The sequence below is a fragment of the Penaeus japonicus genome, unplaced genomic scaffold (genome assembly GCF_977035675.1).
Source record: "Penaeus japonicus unplaced genomic scaffold, GWHDUDI00000001_assembly GWHDUDI00000004, whole genome shotgun sequence".
Classification (NCBI taxonomy): domain Eukaryota; kingdom Metazoa; phylum Arthropoda; class Malacostraca; order Decapoda; family Penaeidae; genus Penaeus; species Penaeus japonicus.
In genome coordinates this window covers 34345992-34358966 of record NW_028234406.1, presented here as the reverse complement: position 1 = coordinate 34358966, position 12975 = coordinate 34345992, and the positions used below count along the sequence as shown (strand labels likewise).

The window sequence follows — 12975 nt, the reverse complement described above, 5'->3', positions numbered from 1 at the left end:
TGTAGGCGGCCACTTTACACATATGTGCGTGTGTGTGCACGTGTGTCTAATATTGTTATCCCCACCACAGAGAAGTTCAAGAAAGCAGGAAAAGACGAGAATACACTGCAGAAAGTCGAAGCATCACCTAGAAAAGTTGCTGAAAAAGAAAACAAAAGAAAAAATAGTAAGTTCCTATTATTGACTTTTTATGATTTCTTACATGTATGTGAATAAATGCATGATGCTGCACTTATCATATATGCATATGCATACTACATACACACATATATACATATATCTGTATCTATCTATATGTATATGTATATATGTGTATGTATATGTGTATATAAGTATATGTATACATATACACTCACACACATATATATACATATATATATATATATATATGTATATATATGTATGTATGTATATATATACATATATACGTACATACTTTATATTCATGGACTCCTTCCCTTTACTTTCTTTTTCCTTCCAGAATGCAAACTCAGGAAGAGATGCAGGAAATTAGATGGAGTTTGTCAATCCAAGAAACTAAAATGCGTAGGCGGCAAGAAGGTGAAAGGCAAGAACTACTGCAATAAGAACAAGTGTCGCTGTTGCGTCCCCAGATGTGAGTTGTCTCTCTCGCTCTCTCCTTCTCTCTCTCTCTCTCTCTCTCTCTCTCTCTCTCTCTCTCTCTCTCTCTCTCTCTCTCTCTCTCTCTCTCTCTCTCTCTCTCTCTCTCTCTCTCTCTTATACAAACAAACCTACGCAATGAAATTCAGATTTAAAATCATTCACTCGGAATGTCACAATCATTAAATCTAAATGCAGATGTTATTCAAGTTAGTTTAATAGCATGCTTCATTTCAATTGCTCTCCTATATATGTGTGAATATTCATACATTAATATATATACTTATATACATATAATTACATAAAACTATGAATATTATCATATGTTTAGATACATAGACATATATATGTATATATATAAATATATACATATATATCTCTGTGTGTGTGTATGTGTGTATGTGTTAAAATATAGATGTATGCGTATGTGTTGAAAGAGGCGTGTGTGTGTGTGTAAATATACATATATACACATATGAATGTATCTTATACATATATAAACATACACATACATAAATATATAAATATATATACATATTTATATACATATATGTACATATATATGCTTGTGTGAGTGTGTGTACATACATACTCACACACACACACACACACACACACACACATATATATATATATATATATATATATATATATATATATATATATATATATATATATACATACATATACACACATATACAAACATATACCCACAAATGCACACAAACACACACACATATTTGTGTGTATATATACATATTTATGTGTGTGTACATATATATAGGTATATATATTCACATACATACGTATATATGTATATATATACATGTGTGTGTATATATATATACATGTGTATATATATATATATATATATATATATATATATATATATATATATATATATATATATATATGTGTGTGTGTGTGTGTGTGTGTGTGTGTGTGTGTGTGTGTGTGTGAGTTTATACGGAGGAGTTGAAGGATACATATACAGTATGGGAACGTCACTATATTTTCATAGTGTGTGCTTGTGTGTGTTGTGTGTGTTTTTGAGTGCGCCAGAAAGAAAAAAACTAACCAATCTCCTGATTGCAGCATCCTTGTGCAAGACAAAGAGATGGTGCAGCAACAAGGGCGGTAAATGCCAGTACAAATGGGAGTCTTGCGACGGACGCAAAAGGTCCAAGGGATGCAAAGGCAGCAATTCCTGCGTCTGTTGCATACGTGAGTCTCAGTGTTGCTTCATCGAAACGTCGGAATAAAACCTAGTTTTGATTGATTTATATTAATTCTAGAAATCTAAATTGCACTTAGTATTGGAATTAGAGATTTCCGAGATCCATCTATTGAGAGGATGTGAGCAGACTGTGCGTTGTGTACCAGATGAATAACTTGGCAAATCTAATCTCATTAATACGTTTTATTCACAGCTGGAAAGACACCAACTCCTGCTCCCACTCCTGCTCCTACTCCTGCCCCAACTCCTGCTCCCACTCCCGCTCCTACTCCTGCTCCCACTCCCGCTCCCACTCCCGCTCCTACTCCTGCCCCAACTCCCGCTCCCACTCCCGCTCCCACACCTGATCCAACTGCTCCCACTCCCGCTCCCACTCCTGCACCAACTCCTGCTCCCACTCCCGCTCCCACACCTGACCCAACTGCTCCCACTCCCGCTCCTACTCCTGCTCCCACACCTGACCCAACTGCTCCCACTCCCGCTCCTACTCCTGCTCCCACTCCTGCTCCCACACCTGACCCAACTGCTCCCACTCCTGCTCCCACTCCTGCTCCCACTCCTGCTCCCACTCCCGCTCCCACACCTGACCCAACTGCTCCCACTCCTGCTCCCACTCCCGCTCCCACACCTGACCCAACTGCTCCCACTCCTGCTCCCACTCCCGCTCCCACACCTGACCCAACTGCTCCCACTCCCGCTCCCACTCCCGCTCCCACACCTGACCCAACTGCTCCCACTCCCGCTCCCACACCTGACCCAACTGCTCCCACTCCTGCCCCCACTCCTGCTCCCACTCCTGCTCCCACACCTGACCCAACTGCTCCCACCCCCGCTCCCACTCCTGACCCAACTGCTCCCACTAACGCTCCCACTCCTGACCCAACTCCCGCTCCCACTCCTACTCCCACTCCTGCCCCTGCTGGCCCCACGGATACTTCCACTGCTCAACCTACTGACACTTCCACTGCTCAACCTATTACAACTTCCACTGCTGGGCCTACTTCCACTGCTGGGCCTACTTCCACTGCTGGGCCTACTTCCACTGCTGGACCTACTGCCACTTCCACTGCTGGGCCTACTTCCACTGCTGGGCCTACTTCCACTGCTGGGCCTACTTCCACTGCTGGACCTACTTCCACTGCTGGGCCTACTTCCACTGCTGGACCTACTTCCACTGCTGGGCCTACTGCCACTTCCACTGCTGGGCCTACTTCCACTGCTGGGCCTACTTCCACTGCTGGGCCTACTTCCACTGCTGGACCTACTTCCACTGCTGGGCCTACTGCCACTTCCACTGCTACCTCTACTATCGGATCTACCAGCTCAACTGAGTGATTTTTCTACATTTCACATACACGTTTACCAACAAATCCACGAACAAGCGGCTATCTTCCTCCTACTTCACCAACTTGTACAAAAGAAAATCACTGATAAATACCGCTACTGGTTCTTTTTTTAAGTAAATGGATTATTTTTGTCTGAATTAATAAATATTGCAAGCAACTGTGCAGCCATATATTCTTATCCACCACTTATTTGGGATGATTTGAGATTTAAGGCCATGTATTGAAAACGAAACAACACAAAAGGTGTTTTCCCGGACCTCCCTTGTCCCACAAGCTAACAAATATCTACATTCATATATGTATATACTATATGTATACATATATGTGTGTGTATGTGTGTACATATACACTGAAACATTATCTTCCTTTCTGCACTCATCTCAACTATACATTAAATTGAAGATTACATTCAATAAAAAGACTACATCTAGGGTATCATAGATGCCATCATTTGTACAACTCAATATTCCCTTATTCTACGGAAAATCATTTCTGTCAAATTGTGTGAAACATTTGAAAAAAACTATTTGTCTTCCAATATTTTAAGAAAAACATTGCATTATTCTATCAATCCTCTCTGTAGAATTCACTTTTGTCAAAATGGGTGTCAGAAATGGTTTTATCTCCCTTACATTAGTCGTACTATATACATGTATCACTGACACTCAAAGTAGAATATTTATAGAATGGGGGTTGTACCAAATTTTCCAAAATGATTGCCATCTTGTATTTCCACTACATTGTGTCTTATGGTCTTCCATGTCAAAGAGGACTTTACCATCATACACTGAAGACATGTTACTTGCCACATTAGCTACAATACAGGTCAGACAAATTCTTACATGTGACACTGACACCATATTGTCTGTTTGAATTTGTAGTTAAGGCAATGAGACTACCCTCTTTGAGATCAGAATCAAACAAATGGATAAAAATAAATCATGGTTGTCTCCTATGGTTGTTTTCTGATAATTGCTAGGTCAATATAGTAACAATAACTCACATTTCACATATTTGGCTTCCATTTTGTTTTTACTGAAAAAAACTATGATCTACATCCACATGTCAGTTGGCTACAATCTCTCTGAAGCTTTCATCCAGGTTACCACCATTTTTTTCAACATAAAGGAACACTGAAATTAATATTCATTTCATAGTTAATTAATAACAATACTTAGAAATCTTCAATTTAAAATTTCCATTCCAAGTGTCAAGACTTTTATGTATGAAATTCAATATTTTCAATAGCTTAATGTTAATAGTATCACATTTACTACCCAATAGCCTAATGGAGCTACTACATAATCCTTCCAATCAATATTAGAATATCTGCAATTTATCTAACCTGATAACTATGTAAACATAATGAGGACAATTTTCAACGGAAAGCATCTAGGCTACAATATGTACTATATCATTGGACTGGGGTAAATAAAATATCCCTATGAAAGTGTAACTAAAAAAAAACAGGAACTGTGTTTAGAAATGGGGGTTGAATGGTATTTCTTTACCAAATGAAAATCCTTCAATCTCAGCAGAATAGCATATATTATATCATTAAGTATCATCCATCGCGTTTTAAAAACAGAAGCAAAAAGTTAATCACTATAAATAGCTGTTAAAGAAGCATTAATAAAAGAAATATGCAAAACAAAGCCGATTTTCCTGAAAGAGAACACATGAAATGAAGTTTCCATAACCATATGCAGTAAGGAGAGCTTACCATAGTCTTTTTCCCCTTATCGTTGGGCCAGCCACACACTATGGCCGGATACTCAAAACAACGATAACGATATCGTAAGCCCGCGCAGCCAGGCCGCGCATGTCTTAAGTCGAACTGCGAGCTCCGAGGGTCATACTCAAAAATTTTAACCGTCCCCGCGTGACGACACAACACCTCGTAACTAAAGGTGGTCCCAGGGCCGGATACTCAAAACAGCTAACGACGTCGTAAGCCCGCGCACCCAAGCCGCGCATGTCTTAAGTCGAACTGCGACCTCCGAGGGTCATACTCAAAACTTTTAACCGTCCCCGCGTGACGTCACAGCACCTCGTACCTTCAGGGTGGTCCCGAGCACTCGTACCGGTGTGAACCCGGAAATAAGTCGTGCTAGTTCAGACTTGTGCAAACGAGATTTGTTTTGATTATGTTTTACTGACTGTCTCAGACACAGTGTAAGACGTCATATCAATTTATATTGTATCTGTGTATCACAAATACCTCCATTCTCCCCAGCCACTTGATAAAAAGAAGATAACAAGCAATTATAGAATGCGCTCCTCGTTTACCCTATGGAGTTTACGACAATACATATTGAATACACTATAGAGCTTTGGGAAATGAAGATGTCTTGTCATAGACGAAGGTGTATATATACATACATACATATACATGTATATGTGCATGCATATTTATATTCATATATATGTATACTCATAAATATATATCTGTATCTCTCTGTCTGTTTATTTATCCATCCAAATATTCATCTATCTGTTTTTATAATCATCTATATCTCACTCTCGCTCTCTTTCCCACTCCTCTCTCTTTCACTCGCTCCTCCCCCAAATGACCGTGGCCTCCAATTGGTAGTCTAAAGGGCTGACTGTTGATTGGTCAATTCGAAGTGGTCCTGCCATATGAGGGCATCTCATCGAACTACGGCTGTGAGGTTTTCTTTCGGTTCCGGTATTTTATTTTTTCTCTGAGTATGGGAGATTTGCGACCTCGTTGGGACATCGTACCTTACGAGAGCGTAACCCGCTGCGACGTCTTAAACTGCCAGAGTTTTGAGTATCCGGCCCCAGTTCTTAGACGACATACACATATATTCATATATATGTGTGTATATATATACATACATATATATATCCACATAAATAAATATATATATGTATATATGTATACATATATACATATATGTATGTACATCTATATTTATATATTCAAGTATATCTATATGTGTGTTTATATAAAGAAACCTATATAAATACATATCTATCAATCTGTATATATACATATTCATGTGATTATGCATATATATACTTACACAAACATATATGTCTATATATGTGTGTGTGTGTTTATATATATGTATGCATGTATGTGTATACATGAATATACATATATGTGTGTGTGTCAGATTACCTCTCTTCCCGCTGCCCTCAATCAGAATCATTCTTCCCGACCCAATGGCGTCACGACCTGTGCTGAACAGGTGAATCCCAAAGCTAACCAATCAAAACCTCTCTTTCTTTCGGTCCCACATGTGTCCCTAAACCGCCTATTGCTAGTAGACTATATCGGAACTCGGCGCTCGGTATATAAGATCGGCAGGTCTCCGCCAACGGCAGCAGTGTCAGCCACGGGTCTTTAGCAGTGAGGAATCAGCCACGGTATTCTTCAGGCTAAAGCGATGAGAGGCTCCACGTTGTTGGTGTTCGCGCTGGTGGCGTTGGCCGCCGTCGCCCATGCTGGGAAGGTAAGCTCATGCCATATATATATATATATATATATATATATATATATATATATATATATATATATATATATATATATATATATATATATATATATATATATATATATATATGTATGTATGTGTGTGTACGGCATGTTTTCTTACCTATAATTAGGAAACTGTACAGAGTGTAAGTGGATGGATGCAATCCTCAAATGAGATCCTTCTCTGACTCACCTGTCCACAGGGGAACCGGTCGCAGGCTTGTGTGCAGGCGGGAGGAAACTGCGTGGACAAGTGCAAGGGGAAGGCTTTGGATAACATTTCCTGTGCAAAGGGACTGACCTGCTGTAAACTATGTAAGTAGCAATATGTGAATGTTTTCTTTTTCACATTTGCAGTGAAGTCCAATATACAATCGTGCGTTTTAACGGCATCTATTACGCCAGTAAAATACAGATAAAACGGGAAAAGCACATATCCGCATGCAAGGAACCTTCGTCCGAGGGGCAATGTCCGTCATTTATAGTCCGAAAGTGACGGTGAAATAGACTTTGATATAGATGTTATACATAGATGTTGTTTACAACTTCATTAATGTGATGAGGTAAACAGAAGATGATAAGCATGCTATTTACTTATCACTGGATATGAAACGACTCATTCTGAAGCAACACACATTTTCAAGATTTGGCTGAATCGCGCATGACTTGTAAACACTTGCTGAAAGCCTCTGATAGGCCTTTCAATATCCAATAGACGTACTATTCGTTGTCTTCTTCATCTAGCAAGTCCAGCAACATATTAAGATACAGGCAGTACCAACCGTCAACCACTATAGCTGTCCTATCTAAGCTGACATCGTCTTTGTGACCAACATTTATAGTCAATCTCGTCATCAGTGTGTACGGACGTAAAAATACATGCGATGTGGAAAGAAATAAAAGATGAAAAAGAAAGAACATTTGTATTTTCAAGACTAGGTAACAACAGGATGTCGCATCGTTATTATGTTAGAATTATGTGATATAAATATATGGCTATACGTTCCTCTTATATACTCTTATATGCTGAACTGTAAAACAAAGGGAAGCACAGGAAAACACACGAATATCCCTCTATTACTTCCTCAGGGCATAATTGTTTACAACACATACAAATATACATATGTATGTGTGCTTATTCGCAAATATATACAAATATCTATATGTATATATGTATATATATATGTATATATCTATATATAAATGTGTGTGTATGCATATATGTACAATTGTAAGTATACTCACATGTATTTTTCTTACTGGAAAAGCGAGGAAATTCGAGCGAAAGCAAGCCAAGAATGAAAAGCGGAGACTCAGACAGAAGGAAAGAAAGGCGAACAAGAGACAAAAGAAGAACGGTGAGCATTGTGCCATATCATCAACGCTTGTGTTGATATGTATATCCCTGATTATGATAGCATTTGTCTGCTGATTTCTCTCTCTCTCCTTTTTCATACACTAATATATATATATATATATATATATATATATATATATATATATATATATATATATATATATATATATATATATACTATATAATGTATATATATATATATATATATATATATATATGTGTGTGTGTTTGTGTATGCATAATTATATTAATGTAGTTGTTTATGTACATCTGAATATTCAATCACGTAGATATACACATTTATATATAACCAAAGTGCTGTTTACACCACAGAGAAAGCAGTGAAAGCAGGAAGAGCAAAGAAACAGCGGGTAAACGGCAGAAAATTTGATAAAAATGCAAACAAAACCCCAAACAGTAAGTTTATTTATTTTTGATTCACATTTAATCCTATCTAAGTATATTTAGAGGATTTCCTAATCATTGAACATTTCGCAAGTATGTTGTCTATGTAACTGACTGAGTATATGTATGTGTGTGTGTTTAAGTTTCAGAAAACATTCCTAAAATGTATAATATGATCAAGCGACTAGATAAAGCATCAGAGGATATATGGATTAATGGTTAGATTCATAAAAATGTGTTCCTGTCTATGTGTGTATGTGTAGGCGGCCACTTTACACATATGTGCGTGTGTGTGCACGTGTGTCTAATATTGTTATCCCCACCACAGAGAAGTTCAAGAAAGCAGGAAAAGACGAGAATACACTGCAGAAAGTCGAAGCATCACCTAGAAAAGTTGCTGAAAAAGAAAACAAAAGAAAAAATAGTAAGTTCCTATTATTGACTTTTTATGATTTCTTACATGTATGTGAATAAATGCATGATGCTGCACTTATCATATATGCATATGCATACTACATACACACATATATACATATATCTGTATCTATCTATATGTATATGTATATATGTGTATGTATATGTGTATATAAGTATATATATACATATACACTCACACACATATATATACATATATATATATATATATATATATATATATATATATGTATATATATGTATGTATGTATATATATACATATATACGTACATACTTTATATTCATGGACTCCTTCCCTTTACTTTCTTTTTCCTTCCAGAATGCAAACTCAGGAAGAGATGCAGGAAATTAGATGGAGTTTGTCAATCCAAGAAACTAAAATGCGTAGGCGGCAAGAAGGTGAAAGGCAAGAACTACTGCAATAAGAACAAGTGTCGCTGTTGCGTCCCCAGATGTGAGTTGTCTCTCTCGCTCTCTCCTTCTCTCTTTCTCTCTTTCTCTCTTTCTCTCTTTCTCTCTCTCTCTCTTTCTCTCTTTCTCTCTTTCTCTCTCTCTCTCTCTCTTTCTCTCTCTCTCTTTCTCTCTCTTTCTCTCTTATCTCCTCTCTCTTTCTCTCTCTCTTTCTCTTTCTTTCTCTCTATCTCTCTTATACAAACAAACCTACGCAATGAAATTCAGATTTAAAATCATTCACTCGGAATGTCACAATCATTAAATCTAAATGCAGATGTTATTCAAGTTAGTTTAATAGCATGCTTCATTTCAATTGCTCTCCTATATATGTGTGAATATTCATACATTAATATATATACTTATATGCATATAAGTACATAAAACTATGAATATTATCATATGTTTAGATACATAGACATATATATGTATATATATAAATATATACATATATATCTCTGTGTGTGTGTATGTGTGTATGTGTGTATGTGTTAAAATATAGATGTATGCATATGTGTTGAAAAAGGCGTGTGTGTGTAAATATACATATATACACATATGAATGTATCTTATACATATATAAACATACACATACATAAATATATAAATATATATACATATTTATATACATATATGTACATATATATGCTTGTGTGAGTGTGTGTACATACATACTCACACACACACACACACACACACACACACACACACACACACACACATATATATATATATATATATATATATATATATATATATATATATATATATATACATACATATACACACATATACAAACATATACCCACAAATGCACACAAACACACACACATATTTGTGTGTATATATACATATTTATGTGTGTATACATATATATAGGCATATATATTCACATACATACGTATATATGTATATATATACATGTGTGTGTATATATATATACATGTGTGTGTATATATATATATATATATATATATATATATATATATATATATATATATATATATATGTGTGTGTGTGTGTGTGTGTGTGTGTGTGTGTGTGTGTGTGTGAGTTTATACGGAGGAGTTGAAGGATAGATATACAGTATGGGAACGTCACTATATTTTCATAGTGTGTGCTTGTGTGTGTTGTGTGTGTTTTTGAGTGCGCCAGAAAGAAAAAAACTAACCAATCTCCTGATTGCAGCATCCTTGTGCAAGACAAAGAGATGGTGCAGCAACAAGGGCGGTAAATGCCAGTACAAATGGGAGTCTTGCGACGGACGCAAAAGGTCCAAGGGATGCAAAGGCAGCAATTCCTGCGTCTGTTGCATACGTGAGTCTCAGTGTTGCTTCATCGAAACGTCGGAATAAAACCTAGTTTTGATTGATTTATATTAATTCTAGAAATCTAAATTGCACTTAGTATTGGAATTAGAGATTTCCGAGATCCATCTATTGAGAGGATGTGAGCAGACTGTGCGTTGTGTACCAGATGAATAACTTGGCAAATCTAATCTCATTAATACGTTTTATTCACAGCTGGAAAGACACCAACTCCTGCTCCCACTCCTGCTCCTACTCCTGCCCCAACTCCTGCTCCCACTCCCGCTCCTACTCCTGCTCCCACTCCCGCTCCCACTCCCGCTCCTACTCCTGCCCCAACTCCCGCTCCCACTCCCGCTCCCACACCTGATCCAACTGCTCCCACTCCCGCTCCCACTCCTGCTCCCACTCCCGCTCCCACACCTGACCCAACTGCTCCCACTCCCGCTCCTACTCCTGCTCCCACACCTGACCCAACTGCTCCCACTCCCGCTCCTACTCCTGCTCCCACTCCTGCTCCCACACCTGACCCAACTGCTCCCACTCCTGCTCCCACTCCCGCTCCCACACCTGACCCAACTGCTCCCACTCCTGCTCCCACTCCCGCTCCCACACCTGACCCAACTGCTCCCACTCCCGCTCCTACTCCTGCTCCCACTCCTGCTCCCACACCTGACCCAACTGCTCCCACTCCTGCTCCCACTCCTGCTCCCACTCCCGCTCCCACTCCTGCTCCCACACCTGACCCAACTGCTCCCACTCCCGCTCCCACTCCTGCCCCAACTCCTGCTCCCACTCCCGCTCCCACACCTGACCCAACTGCTCCCACTCCTGCCCCCACTCCTGCTCCCACACCTGACCCAACTGCTCCCACTCCTGCCCCAACTCCTGCTCCCACTCCCGCTCCCACACCTGACCCAACTGCTCCCACTCCTGCCCCAACTCCTGCTCCCACTCCTGCTCCCACACCTGACCCAACTGCTCCCACTAACGCTCCCACTCCTGACCCAACTCCCGCTCCCACTCCTACTCCCACTCCTGCCCCTGCTGGCCCCACGGATACTTCCACTGCTCAACCTACTGACACTTCCACTGCTGAACCTATTACAACTTCCACTGCTGGGCCTACTTCCACTGCTGGGCCTACTTCCACTGCTGGACCTACTGCCACTTCCACTGCTGGGCCTACTTCCACTGCTGGACCTACTTCCACTGCTGGGCCTACTTCCACTGCTGGACCTACTGCCACTTCCACTGCTGGACCTACTTCCACTGCTGGGCCTACTGCCACTTCCACTGCTACCTCTACTATCGGATCTACCAGCTCAACTGAGTGATTTTTCTACATTTCACATACACGTTTACCAACAAATCCACGAACAAGCGGTTATCTTCCTCCTACTTCACCAACTTGTACAAAAGAAAATCACTGATAAATACCGCTACTGGTTCTTTTTTTAAGTAAATGGATTATTTTTGTCTGAATTAATAAATATTGCAAGCAACTGTGCAGCCATATATTCTTATCCACCACTTATTTGGGATGATTTGAGATTTAAGGCCATGTATTGAAAACGAAACAACACAAAAGGTGTTTTCCCGGACCTCCCTTGTCCCACAAGGTAACAAATATCTACATACATATATGTATATACTGTATGTATACATATATGTGTGTGTATGTGTGTACATATACACTGAAACATTATCTTCCTTTCTGCACTCATCTCAACTATACATTAAATTGAAGATTACATTAAATAAAAAGACTACATCTAGGGTATCATAGTTGCCATCATTTGTACAACTCAATATTCCCTTATTCTACAGAAAATCATTTCTGTCAAATTATGTGAAACATTTGAAAAACTATTTGTCTTCCAATATCTTAAGAAAAACATTGCATTATTCTATCAATCCTCTCTGTAGAATTCACTTTTGTCAAAATGGGTGTCAGAAATGGTTTTATCTCCCTTACATTAGTCGTACTATATACATGTATCACTGACACTCACAGTAGAATATTTATAGAATGGGGGTTGTACCAAATTTTCCAAAATGATTGTCATCTTGTATTTCCACTATATTGTGTCTTATGGTCTTCCATGTCAAAGAGGAGGACCTTACCATCATACACTGAAGACATGTTACTTGCCACATCAGCTACAATACAGGTTAGACAAATTCTTACATGTGACACTGACACCATACTGTCTGTTTGAATTTGTAGTTAAGGCAATGAGATTACCCTCTTTGAGATCAGAATCAAACAAATGGATAAAAATAAATCATGGTTGTCTCCTATGGTTGT

The 12975-nt window shown here is 38.9% G+C and overlaps 2 protein-coding genes across 37 annotated transcripts in view; both read left to right on the top strand.

The window, feature by feature from the left end:
* LOC122246866 (uncharacterized) overlaps nt 1-3362 on the top strand; it is a 5574-nt gene extending 2212 nt beyond the window's left edge. The window contains exons 5-10 of one of the 23 annotated variants that reach the window (XM_086536492.1): nt 71-166; nt 482-616; nt 1717-1845; nt 2052-2855; nt 2910-2951; nt 3120-3362. In XM_086536492.1, coding sequence (XP_086392618.1) covers nt 71-166; nt 482-616; nt 1717-1845; nt 2052-2855; nt 2910-2951; nt 3120-3193 — 1280 coding nt within the window. In that variant the 3' untranslated portion in view covers nt 3194-3362. Of the gene's footprint in view, nt 1-70; nt 167-481; nt 617-1716; nt 1846-2051 lie in introns of all 23 variants that reach the window. The other 22 variants (XM_086536482.1, XM_086536489.1, XM_086536488.1 and 19 more) reach the window with 22 other exon arrangements.
* Nucleotides 3363-6526: 3164 nt separating this feature from the next.
* LOC147472001 (uncharacterized) lies at nt 6527-12170 on the top strand. Of its 14 annotated transcripts, none has more exons than XM_086536512.1 (10): nt 6527-6686; nt 6913-7024; nt 7978-8067; nt 8400-8483; nt 8800-8895; nt 9227-9361; nt 10546-10674; nt 10881-11807; nt 11868-11908; nt 11957-12170. In XM_086536512.1, the coding sequence occupies exons 1-10, from the start codon at nt 6621-6623 to the stop codon at nt 11999-12001; spliced, it is 1725 nt and encodes a 574-aa protein (XP_086392638.1). In that variant the 5' UTR covers nt 6527-6620; the 3' UTR covers nt 12002-12170. The 14 variants fall into 14 exon arrangements, with proteins under 14 accessions (XP_086392638.1, XP_086392634.1, XP_086392635.1 ...); XM_086536508.1 differs by having other exon boundaries at nt 10881-11825; nt 11868-11885; nt 11928-12170; XM_086536509.1 differs by having other exon boundaries at nt 10881-11825.
* Nucleotides 12171-12975: the final 805 nt, after the last annotated feature.